Genomic DNA, 21,542 nt, shown 5'->3' on the forward strand with positions numbered 1-21,542 from the left:
TGGACCCCGTTATCTAATTGGTTCATATTGAGGTCAAAAGGGTCCAAAATTAAACTTTGTTTGATTTCATCTAAAATTGAATTATTGGGGTTCTTTGATATTCCAAATCTAACCGTGTATTTAGGTTTTTAATTTTGGGTCCTGTTTTTTAAATTGGTCTACATTGAGGTCCAAAGGGTCCAAAATTAAACTTAGTTTGATTTTAACAAAAATTGAATTCTTGGGGTTCTTTGATATGCTGAATCTAAACATGTGTCTAGATTTTTGATTATGGGCCCAGTTTTCAAGTTGGTCCAAGTTGGGGTCCAAAATTAAACTTTGTTTGATTTCAACAAAAATTGAATATATGGGGTTATTTGATATGCTGAATCTAACCATGTATTTAGATTTTTTATTTGTGGACCCCGTTATCAAATTGGTTCATATTGAGGTCAAAAGGGTCCAAAATTAAACTTTGTTTGATTTCATCAAAAATTGAATTATTGGGGTTCTTTGATATTCCAAATCTAACCGTGTATTTAGATTTTTAATTTTAAGTCCCGTTTTTTAAATTGGTCTACATTAAGGTCCAAAGGGTCCAAAATTAAACTTCGTTTGATTTTAGCAAAAAATTGAATTCTTGGGGTTCTTTGATATGCTGAATCTAAACATGTGTTTAGATTTTTGATTATGGGCCCAGTTTTCAAGTTTGTCCAAGTTGGGGTCCAAAATTAAACTTTGTTTGATTTTAACAAAAATTGAATATATGGGGTTCTTTGATATGCTGAATCTAACCATGTATTTTGATTTTGGACATTGGACCATAATAGGTAAATTAAAAAAAATCAAGTTCTTAGACCACATTCTTTCTGTGTCAGAAACCTATGCTGTGTCAAATATTTAATAACAATCCAAATTCAGAGCTGTATCAAGCTTGAATGTTGTGTCCATACTTGCCCCAACTGTTCAGGGTTCGACCTCTGCGGTCGTATCAAGCTGCGCCCCAGCGAAGCATTTTATTTTGTAATTTTGATAGTATATTACAAATGTTGAAATTAAAATAGCAATATCTATACATGTTAAATATGCAAAACATTCAAAGTCAATGAACCATGACTGAAGGTGCAGGGCCAAATAACCTCCATGGAAATGAGAAATGCCAATGCTTATGAAACGGAATACCAATTACCATTGATTCATCATAATTGACTCATCATAATTGGTTTCCTTAAAACTTGCCCAAGCACAAACTCTTAAATTGTAAACTGTGCAAAATTTTCAAAGTCAATGAACCATGATTAGGGGATGGGGATATATAACCTCCCTTGAAATGAGACTTGTGAATACTTTTACAGCTACATACCAAACACCATTGACTTAACATTCAAATGACATTAGTGGTTCATTTTTAATCTAATTACAAACTTTGATAACATGAACAAACTGCAAAACATTCAAAGTCAATAGACCATGACTGCGGGGGAGGAGCCAAATAATCTCCAGGGAAATGAGGTGTGTTAATGCTAATACATCCTCATATGGAATATCGTTGACCTACCACTAATGGTTCCCCTTGAACTGACCTAATCATAAACTAATACATGTAAATTAAGCAAAACATTCAAAATCAAAAGACCATGACTGTGGGGGCAGGGCCAAATAAGTTCCATGGAAATGAGATGTGCAATGCTAATACAACTGCGTACCAGATATTATTGACCTTCTACTAGTGGTTCCCCCATAAACTGACCCTAATCACAAACTAATACAGTGTTGAGGCTGCTAGAAACACCACACCTAAGACTCTCTTTTTCGACTTCTTCAAAGGAGACAAACATTATATATTTTTGGAAATATAAAAGTTAAGTGTGCATGTAAAATTGGTTTACCCCACAACATTTTGTGACTGTTCCAAGTCAGACAAGCTGGACCTTGTATTGTTCTGGGTTGTCTTTGTTTTTATATCTACCTTTTCAGAGAAGTTGGGTCTTGGACCTCAGGGCTTCCAAAACGGTCATATTGTCAGGACTTGTCCTGTAAATTATGTAAATAACTTGTTGTGCCAAGGCTGAAAAGGACATTTCAGAAAAAAAATTGAAGTTTATGCAATCTTTTTGACCAGACCTTTTGCCTTAAACAGCAACACATTTCCGGGTCATATAAGTGACATGATGAATAATTACATTCAAAACAAACCCTACTTTTTGTGGTCGTATATTGGTATGACGTTGGCGTCGTCGTCGTCGTCGTCGTCCGAAGACACATTAGTTTTCGCACTCTAACTTTAGTTTAAGTAAATGGATCTCAATGAAATTTTACCATAAGGTTCAATACCACAAAAGGAAGGTTGGGATTGATTTTGGGGGTTATGGTACCAACAGTTAAGGAATTAGGGGCCAAACATAAGCATTTTTATAACTTCCAGACAATAACTTGTGTGTACGTGTATGGATCTCTCTGACATTGTACCACAAGGTTCCATATCACAAAGGGAATGCTGGGATTGATTTTGGGGGTAATCGCCTCCAAATTTTAGGAATTAGGGGCCAAAAAGGGGCAAAAAACAAGCATTTTCCTAGTTTCATGACAATATCTTGTGTGTAAGTGTATGGATCTTTATGAAATTGTACTACAAGGTTCCATATCACAAAGGGAAATCTGGAATTGAGTTTGGGGGTAATTGCCCAAAAAGTTTAGGGAATAAGGGGCCAAAAAGGGGCCAATAATAAGCATTTTTCTAGTTTCCAGACAATAACTTGTGTTCAAGTGTATGGATCTCTCTGAAATTGTACTGCAAGGTACCATACCACAAAGGGAAGGCTGGGATTGAGTTTGGGGGTAATTCCCTCAAAATTTTAGTAATTAGGGGCCATAAAAGGGCAAAAAAACAAGCATTTTTCTAGTTTCAGGACAATAACTTGTGTGTAAGTGTATAGATCTTTATGAAATTGTACTGCAAGGTTCCATATCACAAAGGGAAAGCTGGGTTTGAGTTTGGGGGTAATTGCCCAAAAAGTTTAGGAATAAGGGGCCAAAAAGGGGCCAAAAATAAGCATTTTTCTAGTTTCCAGACAATAATTTATGCTCAAGTGTATGGATCTCTCTGAAATTATACTGCAAGGTACCATACCACAAAGGAAAGGCTGGGATTGATTTTGGGGGTAATTCCCTCAAAATTTTAGTAATTAGGGGCCATAAAAGGGCAAAAAAACAAGCATTTTTCTAGTTTCAGGACAATAACTTGTGTGTAAGTGTATGGATCTTTATGAAATTGTACTGCAAGATTCTATATCACAAAGGGAAAGCTGGGTTTGAGTTTGGGGGTAATTGCCCTAAAAGTTTAGGAATTTGGGGCCAAAAAACAAGCATTTTTCTAGTTTCCAGACAATAACTTGTGTTCAAGTGTATGGATCTCCCCGAAATTGTACTGCAAGGTACCATACCACAAAGGGAAAGCTGGGATTGAGTTTGGGGGTGATGAATCATAAGGGGGTTCAAAAAATTTGGGGGGGGGGGGGGGTATTTTTTTTTCCTTTTTTTTCTTTAAAATTTTCCATTTTAAATTGGTTATTTCTGATTTATATATAAAAGCAAATAATAATGAAATGGTTTGAATAGGTAAATTAAAAATTTTTAAGTTCTTAGACCACTTTCATTCTGTGTGAGAAACCTATGCTGTGTCAAATATTTAATTACAATCCAAATTCAGTGCTGTATCAAGCTTGAATGTTGTGTCCATACTTGCCCCAACTGTTCAGGGTTCGACCTCTGGGGTCGTATCAAGCTGCGCCCCAGCGGAGCATTTTTTTAATAATTTCATTGATCCTTTTTACGATCACATAAATTCAGATGCTTTTCTGCATGCAAAATTTCAAGATATAAAAATTGACTACCAGTATTTATGAGTGGTCAAGTGTATTTAATCTGCCACAAAAAATTATTCTGTTTGAGGCCTTTGATTTCAGCACTTAATTCCAAGGTATGGTCCTCTGAATGATTAATCTTGTACTGGGGTATCTTGTCGACATCTTGCTTGAATTTACCATCTATAACCACTGCAAAATGAGATTGGGACATTGTATCTTGTAGTTTTGTTAGATTTTTATGCCCCGTCGTAGCAGTTGGGGCATTAAGTTTTACCCTTGTCCGTCTGTATGTACGTACGTCCGTCCCTACGTCCCAAAATTGGTTTCCGTTCTCTAACTTGAGTTTGCCTCAACCAAATGTTATGAAACTTATACAAAATGCTAACTAACACAAAACACAGATCAAGTTTGAATTTTGGTGGTGTCACTTTAACCGTTCTAGAGTTATGCCCCTTTATAAATGGAAAAATTGCAAAATTTTTAGTTTCCGTTCTCTAACTTAAGTTTGCCTCAACCAAATGTTATCAAACTTATACACAATGCTTATTACCACAAAACACAGATCAAATTTGAATTTTGGTGGCGTCACTTTAACCGTTCTAGAGTTATGCCCCTTTATAAATGGAAAAATTGCAAAATTTTTAGTTTCCGTTCTCTAACTTAAGTTTCCCTCAACCAAATGTTATGAAACTAATACACAATGCTTATTAACACAAAACACAGATCAAGTTTGAAATTTGGTGGCGTCACTTTAACTGTTCTAGAGTTTATAAATTGAAAAATTGCAAAACTTTTATTCTCATCTAAATATCAAGTAATTTTTATACGCCTGTTTACGGGACGTATTATGGTATACCGTTGTCCGTCTGTCCGTCCGTCCGTCTGTCCGTCTGTCGTCAACATGTCGGACATTAACTCAAAAACGATTAAACCAATTTGCATATAACTTTGGTGAATTGTTTATATCTATTGACGTGAGCTCCCTTTCATTTTTTATAAATTTTTGATTTTACGTTTCCGAGTTATGGGGTTTTATTCATTAAAAAAAGGGGGATTTTCAAGTTTTCGGACAATAACTCAAGAATGTTATCACCAACTTGCAACAAATTGTGGTGAATTGTTTATATCTATTGACATGAGCTCCCTGTCGATTTTTATAAATTTTAGATTTTATGTTTCCGAGTTATGGGGTTTTATTCATTAAAAAAAGGGGGATTTTCCAGTTTTCGGACAATAACTCAAGAATGCTTTCACCAACTTGCAAGAAATTGTGGTGAATTGTTTATATCTATTGACATGAGCTCCCTTTCGATTTTTATATATTTTAGATTTTATGTTTCCGAGTTATGGGGTTTTATTCATTAAAAAAAGGGGGATTTTCCAGTTTTCGGACAATAACTCAAGAATGCTTTCACCAACTTGCAAGAAATTGTGGTGAATTGTTTATATCTATTGACATGAGCTCCCTTTCGATTTTTATATATTTTAGCTTTGACGTTTCCGGGTTACAGGGTTTTTTTATTCATTAAAAAAGGGGGGGATTTTCCAGTTTTTGAACAATAACTCCAAAATGCTGTCAGCAATTCTCATGAAACTTTGGTGAATTGTTTATATCTATTGATGTAAGCTCCCTTTACATTTTCATAAATTTCTAATATGACATTGAGAATTAATTGAACTTTATTTGTTTATAGTCTGACAACAGATTTACTAAGTATTGCGCAACAGCACAGTGTATTGCACAACAGCAAGAAATCTTTAATTGAATATAAATTCAATTCATATAACTAATTTCAAGTTCTTTGACTACATTTATTCAGAAACCTATAATATGTCAAATATTTAATTACAATCCAAATTCAGACCTGTATCAAGCTTGAATATTGTGTCCATTTTTGCCCCAACTGTTCAGGGTTGGACCTCTGCGGGCGTATCAGCTGCGCTCAGCGAAGCAGTTTATTAAAATTGGAGTTATCTTCCTTTGTCCATGATTATAGTTGAATCAACTACAATCAATGCTATATACACTGCAATGTTTAATTTTGACTTCCACTGATAAAACACTGATCGAGTTGAATTTGGGTAGTGTCACTTTAACCATTATTGAGTTATGCCCCTTTATAAATCGAAAGATTGCAAAATTTTTAGTTTCAATTCTGTAACTTAAGTTTGCCCCAAACAAACATTATGAAACCTATACACAATATTCATTACCACAAAACTAAGATCAAGTACAAATTTTTTGTTTCCGTTTTCTAACTTTAGTATGCAATGTTATGAAACTTATACACAATGCTTATTACTACATAATACAGATTAAGTACGAAATTTGGTGGCGACACTTTTACCATTCTTGAGTTCTGTCTCTTTATAAACATAAAAATTGCTGAATTTTTTAGTTTGTCTCAACCAAATGTTATAAAACTTATACACAACCGTTTTAGAGTTATGCGTGTTTACAAATAGAAAAATTGCGGAATTTTTAGTTTCTGTTCTCTACTTAAGTTAGCCTCAACCAAATGTTATGAGACTTACACACAATGCTTATTACCACAAAACTCAGATCAAGTTCAAATTTGGGTAGCGTCACTTTTACCGTTCTTCAGTTATGTTCCTTTATAACTATATGATATGCAAGCGGGGGCATCATCTGTGCCCACATGTGGACACTATCCACATTTATTTTTTATGTGTTTCATGCCAATCTGATTAGTATCCCTTCCAACTGATTTCAGTTTCTTCTTATGTTGTGATATTACACTACTGTTCAAGGTTAGGAGAAGGGTTGGGCACTCACTAACATGGTTGGTGTGTGTCATATTTTCTTTTCATTTGTTGTTTTGTCATAAATCTGACCATTGGTTTTCTCATTTGGTCATGTCAGAACCTTTTATAGCTACCGATACAGTATGGATTTAGCTCATTGTTGACCTACAGTTGCTTACACCCACATTATTTGTTTTTTGGTGGATAGTTGGCTCATTGGGAATCATACCACCTCATTTTTATATTAAAGCAAAGCTGTTTTAGCTCTTTACATACTGGTATGTGAAATAAGGATTAATATGAAAATGAAAATAAGATCATTCCTCTTGTGCAATAAACCTTACTACTATAAAGTATATAGAAGTGTTTATAGAAACTTACGCACCAAATTTACCCTGAAAATTAAGAAAAAAACAACCAATAGATCACTTCCTCCCAACCCACCCCACAAAAATTAAAGAAAGTAATGCTCAAGTACATCAAAAACTTTCTGTATAAGAACAGCAGTAGTAGTATATTGTACATGTATTTTTTTCAGTGAGAGTCAAAAGTTCAATATCATGACTGTCTTCATTTTTTCAAGCCGCAGTAAACTTTACCACTCTGTACTTCAGACTCTTAAAGCCTGACAATTAACATATAAATAGAGAATATCATATGGCTTTTTCAATATCACATCCGTATCAACCCCATACACCAATATAATCCCAAGAGCTTTGCTCGAGGGATTATATTGGTTGAGGGTTGATACGGTGTGTGATATTGAACAAGCAATATCATATACACTTTATTATATACATATACCTCACGTAGTTGTTTTTCATGTGACATGACGTCATACAGGTAAGGAGGTTTGAAATGACGTCATACAGATTATAGGTTTGACATGACGTCCTACAGATTAGGGGTTTGATAAAGCCTTTGCAACAGTGACTGCAATCGATGACGTGACGTCATACAGATTAAAGGTGTGATAAAGCCTTTGCAACCGTGCTGATATCGATATCATCACGGGTGGCTGATACAGCACGCTTGCCAATGATTGTATTACACATACAATTTATCTGTATTTACTACTAAGTATATAATAAAATGTTTTACCTTTATACTTCCCAGTAAAAGAAGAGTTCTGTATTACAAATATTTTTATTTTGAAACCATATTTTTTCAGCATGGTATTATTTTAGCACCATTATTAGTTGATGATGTTTATAAACAATTATTATGATATGATGTTTACAATCAGTCTTTGTACACAATAGATGAATCAAGGGTTGTCAATGGATGGTAAATATGATAATAGGCTTATAATTGGTTTGGTTGATGCTTTCCTCTTGAGTCTGCATTTGTGTCGTCAAAAAAAAGGCGACCATACCTGATGACATCCATAGAAAGAATACATCTTTTTTGTAAATCATTGAAAAAAAAAGATGGTATCTGCCTTCAGATTGTTTAAAATCATAGATGCCTTCAGATTGTTTAAAATCATTAAAGAAACAGATTTCAACACCAAATCGTGTGCAATAAGATATTTCTTAGCTCTCTACATTCAAATCTTAAATATTTAAATGTCTCAAGTTGAGAAATAATCAAGCACACTCGATGCAGTGGTAAAATCTATATTTATCATTTTCAATTAAAAATTAAATTTGTTTCGATTGTGATAAATGCTTGATTTAGGCATAATTTGAATAAAATTTTGTACTTTCCATTCTATTATGTTATTTTATGATGCAAAATAAGTAATAAGCCATGTATAAAACAGCTTGGTCTCAATGCAATAAAACAATTATTAAAATCTATAAAAATACAAATTTCTGAACAAAAACCACAATAGATTAATTTACAATAGTGAACACAATGTACATCAAGAGCACTTAACTCCGTAACAAAAATAAATATAAAACAATATTACATTCATTATACAATAACTATAAACTTAATGAGCCTTCAATTTACCATGATCCTCCAAAGCATGTATGTTGTTGCAAAGATATTATCTAAGGAATGACTAATATTTTTTCTGTCTATGAAGAAATAACATCAAAAATGTGGTGCACACTGCGTAGTGGGTTATTTAAAAGTGTGCACCACATTTTTGAGGTTATATCGAATAGACAGAAAAAATATTACAGTCATTCCTTATAATTTAATTCTAAATTCTGTTTAAGGAGTAAATCATGAAAAAACATTGTTGACGTCATGGTCACATGACAAAATTATGCCTATGAGCATGTCATCTTTTCAAGAATTTATAACAAAACAACTGCTTTCATTTACTCTAATTGAATCAACATTTTGCAAAGCAGTTGTCCAAAAACAAGATTTTTAACTTGAGATAGACAACTATAAGCTACTAAACTCTATCCTAATATCTTTTACAGCCATCTTGGGATCTTGATCATTTGATCTGAATAGAAATATGAAGCAATTTTCATCATAAAATAATTAAATTAGTGTTACACATGGAGTTTATTTATATACAAATCTCATATTAAGCCAAATTTCAGTCTTTGCAGAGATTTTCTCACTAAAATTCATGCAGATTTTGTATAATCCTATGTTCACTTTTATATTGTTTCATAATTTCATGAAAATGACTTCCAACACACAAAATTATCATTTCAGTGTCTTTATAGCAAGGCAGTATTATTTTGGAGGATCATAGTGATTTCAGACATCAGCAATCAACAAAAGTTTTGATTTAGAGTCACAAACAACAGAAAAATACAAAATATTCATAGATTCAAAGGCAATTCTATTTTATCTGTGGAAAAGTGTGAAAAAGTAACTGTATAACTTTAACCTCCAGCAATATATTTCATGGGAATTTTATGAAAAATTTATGGAGTATTTCGGATAAACCTGAACAATCTAATTCCCTACCCGTACAAGTTTATCTGTTTTTATTTATTCCACTTATTCAATCACTAATTAAATCCCTTGAAAATATTAAACACATGCAAACATTTGTGGGAAAGCCCTAACCTTATCTATCTTGCCAAATTAAATACATGACAAAGAATAATAACTGAAGTCTTATGCTCCATACCTTATTTATGGTCAAATGTTTTACAGTATAAATGTTTCAGTCACAAACATATTTTCATTAACTGGTGAAGTTCTTGTTCATACATATAAATGAAGAAATTGTTAACTCAGTTAAAATAGGACATCCCATTCAGGGGGTATAACTCTTGTAACATTTATATAATAGTATTGTGGATTTGATGGACTTTATATTTTGTGGATTCATTATTATTCGTCAGATATCTATTTTTGTGGGAAAAGGTCAACCACGATTCGTAAATGTTCAACAAAATACGAATTTGCTATAGGCTTGTATGCACACTTTGGCAAAACCAAGAAATAAAATATACATGAAAATACATTTTGTCTTTAATCCACGAAAATAAATGAATCCACGGTATGGACTAAAGTTTAAACAGTTATTAACAGTACCATTTCTTCTGTAAAACAAAAGACCTTAAACTTTATCTATTTCATTCTATTTAACTGGACATTCATGATAGAAGAAGTCTCTAAACATTAAATCTTGAATAAGATCGTTAACATTTTTAAAATTTACTTCATAACCAATGACACTATAATGATAATAATTATTATAATAAAATAATGTTTAAAAGCACTAAAATATTTCATAACAACAAAACAAAACATAATAATCTATAAAACAACAAAAGAGTATCACATTAAGTATATAGCTAATAACAGTAACAGACCTTTTCACAACGACTCTGGTTATTCCTTTAGTGTTTCGTTAAACAATTTTCTATTTTTTGAAGGACGTGGCTCCATATTCTCTTCGTAGTCATTATTATATGCTCCATATTCTCTTCGGAGTCATTATTATATTAAGTAAAGTCTCTATAAATGTCCCCATACATGTTAGTGACAGAATCTTCTCATTAAACAAGATCTATATATATTGATGATTTATCACTGGCTATTTCTATGGCAAAAGAAAGCATATATGCTTCTAAAATAATTGATGTACGTTTAGGTATATTTTTCTTGTGTAAAAATAGAAAAATCTTAAGTATCATAGTTATAAGTATTTTGATTAACAAGTTTGAGACAGAGTTAGTCAATGAATTATGAGATCATGATCTTTATAAAATATAGGTGGTCCTCGTTTCAATCTATGATGCTTCTCATTCAGAATGCAAGCATACTATATCATGAGTTCAATCTTTTTAACAATTTATTGCGAACCAAATGATGCTTTTCCACAGATTCACTTGAAGGTTACCTGTCGATTTAAACTTTTGCAAGTTCTTTTGTCCCATTGAATAAATACAATAGCTATTGTTCTCTGTGTAGTTTATTCACTGGGACCTTTAAATTTCTTCTAGGAGAAATCTATCACTCATTGATTCACTTACCTGAGTAAAAAAAATATCTTATAAATAGACAAAATTACATGTTTTATACTCAAAAACTGCATGTGATGTTGTGTTTACACAATATCAATAATATATTTTCAATCTGTTCAATATAAACACTGATTTAATCATAAAACGTTGATTTCTGACAACATTTTTAGCATTGTTCCTATTTTTTGCATTATTTGTTCTGTTTAGTAATAGAATACTTTTAAGAAGGCCTTAATTCAAACACAAAAAAAAAAAAAAAAATTTAGTAGGAACAATGTTTAAAGTTTTGTCAGAAATCAACTGAATCAATGTTTACAATCAACAGATTGAAAATATATTATTAATATTGAATAAATGCGACATCACATGCAGTTTCTGAGTACAAAACATGTAATTTTGTCTATTTATAAGATAATTATTTTACTCAGGTAAATTAATCAATGAGTGATAGATTTCTCTTAGAAGAAATTTAAAGGTCACAGTGAATAAACTACACAGAGAACAATAGATATTGTATTTATTCAATGGGACAAATGAACTTGCAAAAGTTTAAATCAACAGGTAACCTTCAAGTGAATCTGTGGAAAAGTATCATTTGGTTCGCAATAAAACCAACATTTAAAAACACCCCTGATAAACTATGTAACATAACTACTGCTATAAATGTGACTGTTCACTTTCAGTGTTCTCATAAAATTCGTTACTAGATGATGAATGGGAGGAGTCCCTTTTAGAAATGTCTTCTACATCTTCAGGAATTTCAGCCATTACAACTTTGGACAATACGAACATCCATCTATAAAAAAACAAGATATACATGACTTTCTTCAATACAGATATACATATTGCCATTAAAAAGATCAGCTGATTTTTAGAGTACTGGTAATATATTTTAGCATCTGATCCGATTGAAATATTGTAAATTCAGAAATTATTGCGAGGTTTTTATTGATGCGAATAACGTGACTAGGTGTGTATCGCATAAGACCTCGCATTCTGAATTTGATACATAAATATGAATGCAGATTTTTCTGAAATCACAATAATTAATCTTGCATTTTTGTCTATTCTTAAATAATCACAATAATAAATTCACACAATAATTTCTGAATCTAAAGTACAGTTCCTGTGTTCACAATTATAATGATCTGACAATGCTGAATTATACTTTGTTTAAGATCCATTTTGGAATTCTCTGGATTTGTTGTAATGATACACACCTTCAAAAATTTAAAGGTTGAAATATCATAGGCTAATGTAATAATTACCAGAACAGAAAGAATAACTGAGTGTTGTCTGATCCTTGTAAGCAAAATAAAATTAAGAATGGAAACAGGGAATGTGTCAAAGAGACAACAACCAACCAAAGAGCAGAAAACAGCCAAAGGCCACCAATGGGTCTTCAACACAGCGAGCAAATCCTGCACCCAGAGGCAGGCTTCAGCTGGCCCCTAAATAATAATGTATACTGGTTAAGCAAAAATTGAGGTCACTCTAAACTCTGAAAGAAATAAATGAACCAAAATTTAAAAAATATGGACACAGGAACTGTATTTTAATGAGATTGGTTATTTTATTACTTTTTATAACCTAGGTTCAGAGGTTAATATGTTGCCTGTTCTAGCTCATAACCTTTGAACAGTGCTCTTTTTGTCGAGCCTTTGACTTTTGTCGAAAAAGCAAGATATAGCGATCCTACATTCCGTCTTCAGCGTTGTCGTCGGCGGCATCCACAAATATTCACTCTGTGGTTAAAGTTTTTAAAATTTTAATAACTTTCTTAAACTATCCTGGATTTCTACCAAACTTGGACAGAAGCTTGTTTATGATCATAAGAAAATATCCAAAAGTAAATTTTGTAAAAAAAAAATTCCTTTTTTTCCGTATTTTACTTATAAATGGACTTAGTTTTTCTGCCAGGAAACATTACTTTCACTCTGTGGTTAAAGTTTTTGAAATTTTAATAACTCTCTTAAACTATCCTGGATTTCTACCAAACTTGGAAAAAAGCTTGTTTATGATCATAAGATAGTATCCAGAAGTAAATTTTGTAAAAAAAAAATCATTTTTTCAGTATTTTACTTATAAATGGACTTAGTTTTTCTGCCAGTTAACATTACATTCACTCTGTGGTTAAAGTTTATAAAATTTTAACAACTTTCTTAAACTATCCTGGGTTTGTACCAAACTTGGACAGAAGCTTGTTTATGATTAAAAGCTAGTATCTAGAAGGAAATTTTGTTAAAATTTTGTTCCATTTTTTCCTTATTTTACTTATAAATGGACTTAGTTTTTCTTCAAATTAACATGGATACAGTCTGCAGTTTAAGTTTTTAAAACATTTATTAGATTCATAAACTATCCTGGATTTTTACCAAACTTGGACAGAAGCTACTTACAATCAAAAGATAGTATAGAGAGGAATATTTTTATTAATTTTTTTCCTCATTTTTGTTGAGTCTGCGATTAAGAGCAAAAGTAGGCGAGACACTGGGTTCCGCGGAACCCTTACAAATTTTTTTTTGTACTGATCCTAAGCCAGGAACCTGTGTCAAGTATGTGTTGCTGTCTTACTTTCTGTTTTTCTTGAAGTACAAACTAAAAGAGTTCTACGACATGGAGTCAAATTAAAATGTAGCAAAATACAAAAAGGACAAAGACCAACACAAGACCTGTATACCAAGTTTTTTTTACTTATTAAGGGATTTTTATTAGAATCATTTTGTGTTAAGACCACTCAGCCACCAAGGACCCTTGCAGACCATAAAGCTACATTGATAAAAACAGAAACTTGATCTCAAATACCCTTTTTTTTTGCCGCTAAAACTAGAGGCTCTAAAGAGCCTGTGTCGCTCACCTTGGTCTATGTGCATATTAAACAATGGACACAGATGGATTCATGACAAAATTGTGTTTTGGTGATGGTGATGTGTTTGTAGATCTTACTTTACTGAACATTCTTGCTCCTTACAGTTTATCTCTATCTATAATAATATTCAAGATAATAACCAAAAGCTGCAAAATTTTCTTAAAATTACCAATTCAGGGGCAGCAACCCAACAACATGTTGCCTGATTGGTCTGAAATTTTCAGGGCAGATAGATCTTGACCTAATGAACAATTTTATACCATCAGATTTGCTCTAAATGCTTTGGTTTCAGAGATATGAGCCAAAAACTGCATTTTACCCTATGTATTATTTTTTTGCCATGTCGGCCATCTTGGTTTGCGGGCAGGGTCATCGGACACATTTTTTAAACTAGATACCCTAATGATGATTGTGTTCAATTTTGGTAGTTTCAGAGGAGAAGATTTTTGTAAAAGATTACAAAAATTTACGAAAAATGGTTATTTGTAGATCATACTTTGCTGAACATTATTGCTGTTTACAGTTTATCTCTATCTATAATAATATTCAAGATAATAACCAAAAACGGCAAAATTTCCTTAAAATTACCAATTCAGGGGCAGCAACCCAACAACGGGTTGTCCGATTCATCTGAAAATTTCAGGGCAGATAGATCTTGACCTGATAAACAATTTTACCCCCATGTCAGATTTGCTCTAAATGCTTTGGTTTCAGAGATATAAGCCAAAATCTACATTTTACCCCTATGTTCTATTTTTAGCCATGGCGGCCATCTTGGTTGGTCGGCGGGGTCATCGGACACATTTTTTAAACTAGATACCCCAATGATGATTGTGGCCAAGTTTGGTCAAATTTGGCCCAGTAGTTTCAGAGGAGAAGATTTTTGTAAAAGTTTACAGGTCAGGTGAGCTAAAAATTAATTGTTGACTACAGTTATTCAAATCTAATGAGGGGGGTCGGAGGGGTTCTGATCGCGAAATCCCGGGCTTAAAAACATGAAATCTTGAGGTCCTGAATTTAAAGAAATTTAAATCCTGACATCCCGAAATTCGAAAATAGGATTCCCGGATCCTGAAAGGATCAATCCAGTAATCCAGAGCTTAAAAACACCTGATCCCGGAGTCCGAAAAAGGTCCGACCCCCCCCCCCTCTAATGGAATTTGGCAGATGATCAGCAACATATATTGTTTGACATACCTTTCTTTACTTGTTGTGGTCTCTGATGACAAATAAAGATTTGTTCTTTTGTGTGATATCTTAAATAAATTCTCCCTATCCAGATGTTCTACTTTATCTACATCTTCTACCACATGTCCAGGGAGGGGTAAACTTGTAATAGCATAGGGATCCTACAAAAAATCAAAATACTCTTGTCAACATGTCCACGAAGAGGTAAACTTGACATGGCATATGGATATGCCTGTTTGCGGATGTCACATCATCCATCCTTCAAAACCATATGCTGTCCTTTGATTATTTATTTTAGTTAACTCATGTTGTTGGGTGTCTTTCTCATTAAACTTACCATACATATCCTTGGAGAATATATTACTAAGTCCAAGAACTTGTGTCTGATCCATTTGTCCCTAATTTGAACAATAGAATATGTTTAAACTACATATCCTTATTTTCAAGTACATTATCCAATGCAATTTTAAAAAGTAATAACAAAAATACCGAACTCTAAGGAAAATTCAAAACGGAAAGTCATTTATCAAATGGCAAAATCAAAAGCAGTTATAACTATGACGGAAACTTCTGCTATTAACATGGAAGTCTAAGTATGAAGATATAAATACCTGGTGAGCCTTAAAAGTATACATAACAAAGTTATGATGGACTGCCACCCATCTCCTGTGCCAACTTTTCCCTTTATCTGTACTTAAATGTAAATATCCTGAGAGTACTGAGGGGTCACTGGCATTTATCTGAAGAAAGAAAAAATATTTATGATAATGTATAAAATTAAAATCATTTCTGATAATGTTTTATACCTAAAAACATTAATATTAATAATAATACAGAAAAGAAAAAGATATAACCTCTTGAAATATGTAAAATGACTTTTCAAAGTTTGATCTGTAGTATTTTTCTAATAATCTAGACCATATATTTCATATTTCCAAGGTGCATAACTCTTTCAAAAAAAGTCGATCGTCCACCATTATAGAACTTGTCCGAGATATTGCTGATATTAACCTATAGTAAAAGTTTTATCAAAATCTGGCAAGAATTGTTCCCCTGAGAGCGCTAAAAAGACCAGACGGACACATGGACATTACGACACACGGATGGATGCCTGGTATTTCCATGTCCCCTGCAACGCATTACGCAGAGGACAATTACTAGTAATGCCTTTTATTCATACAAAGTGAATTCATTCATGAAATAAAACCCCCGCACACATACTATCATTCCCAAAAAACAAAGGAACAGAACTTTTAGTGCATATAGAAATTAATCATACATTTGTTTGTTGAATGGGTTTTTTAATAATTTTCAATGCAACACTCAGCCACTTTTAGGTTATGACGATAAAATGGAAAATGAAAACTTTTTTCCCATTTTGTTAAACATTCATGAGTCTATCCTAAGTGTTATATATATACCTGTAAAATATTTTTCTTTTTGCTTGATTTATCATGAGTTGGTGTGACTGGTTCTTCCTCATCATTCCGCAGGAGATGGTAACAGTCATCACAGACACGATTTAAATGATTGTTGTCATATCGTAAAGGCACTTTTTTGGAAGAGCATCTGCCACAAACAACCTGTAAGTTAAACAATGTCCCTAATTTAAGTTTAAGACATTTTAGAAACTGACACTAAAAACATTTATACATGGTTAAACAGTTATATCATATGTTGTTAAAGGGGCACTAGCTGTCAAATTCATGTTCACCGATTTGACTCAAATTCTCATATTTGATGTATATCAATGTAAAACATTTATCCAAATTATAAAAAGTCTAAAATAAACAATATACCAGGCATGGGCTCGATAATATGTAGCTTTGTTTCGTGTGTATTTTAGTCTAGATGCCATCTAATTAACTGTCGAGTTGACCTTTGAAGACCTCCGATTGCCATATAAGCGATTTAAACATAAATACAGATATAAATAGATAGCATACTCGTGCATTTGGATTTTTCTAGGTCTGTTTCATTTAATATTATAGATTAAAAATATATGTTAATCATCGTTTTTACCTGTATAAGAACGATTTTTTGCGGATCGAATCAGTCAATCAAATAATTTACCTTTGTTTCACTTTCAATGTTGACATTCTTTTCCTTTAAATAATTGAACATGCACAATGCATGCGGTATCTATCTCTAGCTAAGGGGTTAAATTGAAGTTCACATGAATACGGATTCAATGAGATCGAATTATTCACTTGCAAGTGAATAATTCATCATCAATGTTTCTTCGCTTATTTTGACAAAATTGAACCATACTGGCTGCTAAAGGTGTAATACCACCAAATCATAGTACGTCACATCCGGTTGCATACGAAAATAGGTCGAAAAAAAAATATTCCCTTGAATTTGACAGTTGTAGGTAATTGATCCTACATTTCATTGCAGTAAAACATTTCTGGGTCATAAACATATATCTTGGGTATTTCAAAGCACCATTATTTTTTTATTTGGGGTTTCTATAGAATATTTTGGAAACTTGAGGTTACATGGTTACTAAAGCTTGTATACAGGTTAAAAAAGGGGGAAAATTTGATTGGTTAACTTCCAGTGATGGTTATTTTCTTATATGCAATGAAATGTCATGTGAAATTTTTTCTATAGTACTGGACAGGATCAAACTTTACTCATGCCAAGTATTTCTTTATTTGAAACAAAGATAAATTCTGCACAATTTTTTGAAAAGTGCAAATTTAACAAAGACTAATAGGGGAAAATCAATGGTGGTATTACACCTAAAAGTGATATATTATTTCACTATTTCACTTTCATTAATGATTGAACAAAAAAATCATATTTTATATTTTTTCTATATCTCGTAGCTAGTGCCCCTTTAAGTTAACTTGGAGAATTAAACAAAATTTAAATATTTTAGTCAAATAGAACACAGACATCCCTGTCAAGTTTAATTTGGATCAGATATGGCTGAAATGGGGAGAATAAGAATAAAAATTGATACTTATCATCTTAACAGTTTAATTCATATGCCTGTCACACTTTGGATTCTTTTTTTTTCACCAAAATATCAAATTTCAAGTGAGTGTCAAAAGATATAAAGAAAAAGTTTTCAAAAGAAACCAACATTCTGGCCCAGAAATGTTATAATAAATAAACAATCATTTGAGTTAGATATTACAAATAATTGTATTGCACACATTGACTTAACATAATACATACACATGCCAAATATCATAAGTCTTTACTGAAAAAAAATCATAATTCTGGCCTGAAAACGAGTATACTTAAAAAGATAAAAATATGATATTGAAGTCAAAGTAATAGTGCTCAGTAGTTATATGTCATCTGAATAACAGTTATACTTACATCACCACAGGCTCTACAGTGGTGACGCCGTCGAATGGCTGTAAATTTAGCAGTACATTTCATACACATTGTGACCTCGTCATCTTTGATCCATTTAGGAGCAACTTTTCCTAACTCTACATCAGTCATCTGGAATAAAATCATTCATAAATCATGTCTAACATGACAAGACTACCTCGTACATATCAAATCAATAGAGATGCCTTTTATTGGGTATACAGTTTTGTGAATTTATTACCATTCATAATGCTTCATCTTGTAATTGTGTAAAAACGTTTCTCTAATTCTTAGCCAATTTAACCTTTTCCTGACCTGTTTGTATTTTTTAATCAACGTGTGGTTCTTTTGATCTCATTTCGTCATTGGTTAAAATTCAATTATGATGTTAAATTTTCTGTTTTCATCTGAATTTCCTATTATGACGCTACTAAAAAAAGGTGACGTCACATAGAAAGAACACATATTCTTGTAGATCATTGGAAAAGAAAGATAAAGTTTGTCTACATATCTTCTATGAACAAGATTATTCTAGATCTACCACCAAAGCTCATGCAATATGATTTTTCTCCACTCTAAACAGTTTGTACTAAATTTTAAATATTTAAAAACACTCAGCAAGCCCAACACTTTAAATTTGAAAATTTAACTGTCTAGAGTGGAGAACAATCATATCACACTCAATGCAGTGGTAAAATCAATATAAATAAAAGAACAGAGTTCCAATGTCCCCCGCGTTGCACATATTTTATATTTCCAAAGGGGATAACTCTTTTAGAAAAAGCCGATCGTCCACCATTATATAACTTATCTGAGATATTGCTGATATTAATTATAGTATAAGTTTTAAAAAAATCTGGCAAGAATTGTACCCATGAGAGTGCTTACGTAGCCAATTTCCTTATACTTAATATTTACAAGGGGCATAACTCTTTTAAAAAATGTCGATCGTCCACCATTATAGAACTTGTCAGACATATTGCTGATATTAACCTATCGTTTAAGTTTTATAAAAATTTGGCAAGAATTGTTCCTGTAAGAGGGCTAACGAGGCCATTTTCCATAAATTTTATATTTCCAAGGGGCATAACTCTTTTGACAAAAGTTGATATTCCACCATTATAAAACTTATGGGAGATATTGCTGATATTAACCAATAGCATAAGTTTTATAAAAATCAGGCAAGAATTGTACCTATGAGAGCGCTAACAAGACCGGAGCGACGGACGGATGCCCGGTAATTCCATGTCCCCTGCAACGCGTTACGCGGGGGACAATAAAATTGACAGGAGGCTGGTTACACTTATATATATTGAAAAGAATCTTATCCCTACATTTAATATCAGAGTGTAGTTTATATATTGATAAAAATTTATTATCGCTATTTTGCGTATTTTTCCTTTGGTCTATTTTTAGGATAATTTTTCATATCGCGCTACTCATTTGAGATAGAAAATTATCGTCAGAAACTAAGGGTTCATGTGACGTTGTCAATGAAAACATCAACGACGTCATAGGCAAAATAGGGATAAATAGATTATCAATGGTCTTTCAAACTCAAGGATGTTTCTCGGCCACATATCATCTCAGGGCTGTCGACCTTCGATAAGATGGTAGCTGAGAAACACCCTCTCGTTTGAAAAACCATCAATAATCTATAAATCCTTGCACTTGATATAATAGTCTGGTATTATAGATCGATAAGAGTCTAACCTGTGCACTATAATATATAGTGTATTATATATATTGTCTGGTCACTCACCCCTTTACTATTTCTTTGAATTTCCGTTGATTTTAAAGACTGGCGTCGTTTATATTTTTCAATTGTCTTTCTTATAGTCTGAAATTAAAATGATAGCAAAGAATAATTTACTGCATATTCCTGAGACTGTAAAGAAAATAAACTACTGTGGATTAATTATCATTCATTGGATACCAATTTTCCCGGGTTTCATGAGTATAGGAAAACCATGAATGTAAATGTCCAACGAATTACACATTTGCTATAGGTCTGTATAATGGAGACTTTGGCTCAACCACAAAATCAAATATCCATGAAAAAAACATTTTTCCTGAATCCACGAAAATTGGTATCCAGGAAAATAAAGGCATCCACAGTACAAGAGTCCAACAAAATACACGATAGCAATGCAATACTGAGGGGCAGAAGGACCTTTTTTTTTGAGACATCAGGATTGGGCCTTTATTTACGCTGGAATTCGGGATTAGGCCCTTATTTTTGCTGGAATTCAGGATTTACACCTATCTAGTCTAGGGAATTAATGATTTGTCTTTTTCGGGATCCGGAAAAGCACGATTTATATTTTCTGGAATTCAGGATGACCCCCACTCTACTGCCCCTCACTAATTTTATAGGATTTTCATTTGTTCAAGATTATAATAATAATACTGTAAAACTAAATTCTTCCTTTATAGAGTGTATAATTGATAAATATTAGAAAAAAAATGATTTAGGTTCAAAATAGAAACTTGTTTACTGTAAAAGGGCTTCTTTTGACCTTTAAGTATCTATTGGTTTTTGGGGCCTCGGTGGCCAAGTGGTCTAAGTAGTCAAGCTACTGTATCACTAGCCAGTCAACACTGAGGTTGTGAGTTTGAATCCCGCACGGGGCAGGTGCACTCGACTCCAATCTTAATTGACTAGGATTGTAGTTTTCCTACCAAAGGTGGGTAGTTCTCTCCGGCTTCCTCCACCAATAAAAACTGACTGCAACGAAATAGCACAATAGTGTTGAAAGTGGCATTAAACACCAATCAATCTATTGGTTTTTTATCAGTGGGTTGATGTCTCATTGACAAATACTCCACATCTATTTTTATTCCTATCTATACCTAACGTTAGATGACGATACATACCTCACACCAACCTGATGGCTCACCATTGGAATTTCTGAAAAAAAGGCATAATAATTATCCTTTCAATATATAACAAGTCATACAGCATTATTCTGTGCACTTTCTGCGTATTCACTAATCATTTAAAATTCTAACATTGTGATTTAATTCCATTCAATAAAAATCCATAAAAAACTCCTTTAAGTTCAATATAATGATTCGCTGAGCGCAGCCTGATACGACCGCAGAGGTTGAACCCTGAACAGTTGGTACAAATTTGGACACAAT

At 32.7% G+C, this 21,542-nt stretch overlaps 1 protein-coding gene across 4 annotated transcripts in view; it reads right to left on the minus strand.

Annotated features, from left to right (window-relative positions):
• Positions 1 to 7,738: 7,738 nt before the first annotated feature.
• Positions 7,739 to 21,542, minus strand: part of LOC127723931 (FYVE, RhoGEF and PH domain-containing protein 4-like) — a 74,888-nt gene continuing 61,084 nt past the window's right edge. For all 4 annotated transcript variants that reach the window (XM_052230659.1, XM_052230651.1, XM_052230673.1 and 1 more), the window contains 7 exons: positions 21,276 to 21,309; positions 20,161 to 20,238; positions 18,402 to 18,530; positions 16,487 to 16,648; positions 15,677 to 15,805; positions 15,075 to 15,226; positions 7,739 to 11,804 (listed from right to left, as the gene is read on the minus strand). In XM_052230659.1, the coding sequence (XP_052086619.1) occupies positions 11,666 to 11,804; positions 15,075 to 15,226; positions 15,677 to 15,805; positions 16,487 to 16,648; positions 18,402 to 18,530; positions 20,161 to 20,238; positions 21,276 to 21,309 (823 nt within the window). In that variant the 3' untranslated portion in view covers positions 7,739 to 11,665. The remainder of the gene's footprint in view (positions 11,805 to 15,074; positions 15,227 to 15,676; positions 15,806 to 16,486; positions 16,649 to 18,401; positions 18,531 to 20,160; positions 20,239 to 21,275; positions 21,310 to 21,542) is intronic.

The sequence above is a fragment of the Mytilus californianus genome, unplaced genomic scaffold (genome assembly GCF_021869535.1).
Source record: "Mytilus californianus isolate M0D057914Y unplaced genomic scaffold, xbMytCali1.0.p SCAF_1, whole genome shotgun sequence".
NCBI lineage: Eukaryota > Metazoa > Mollusca > Bivalvia > Mytilida > Mytilidae > Mytilus > Mytilus californianus.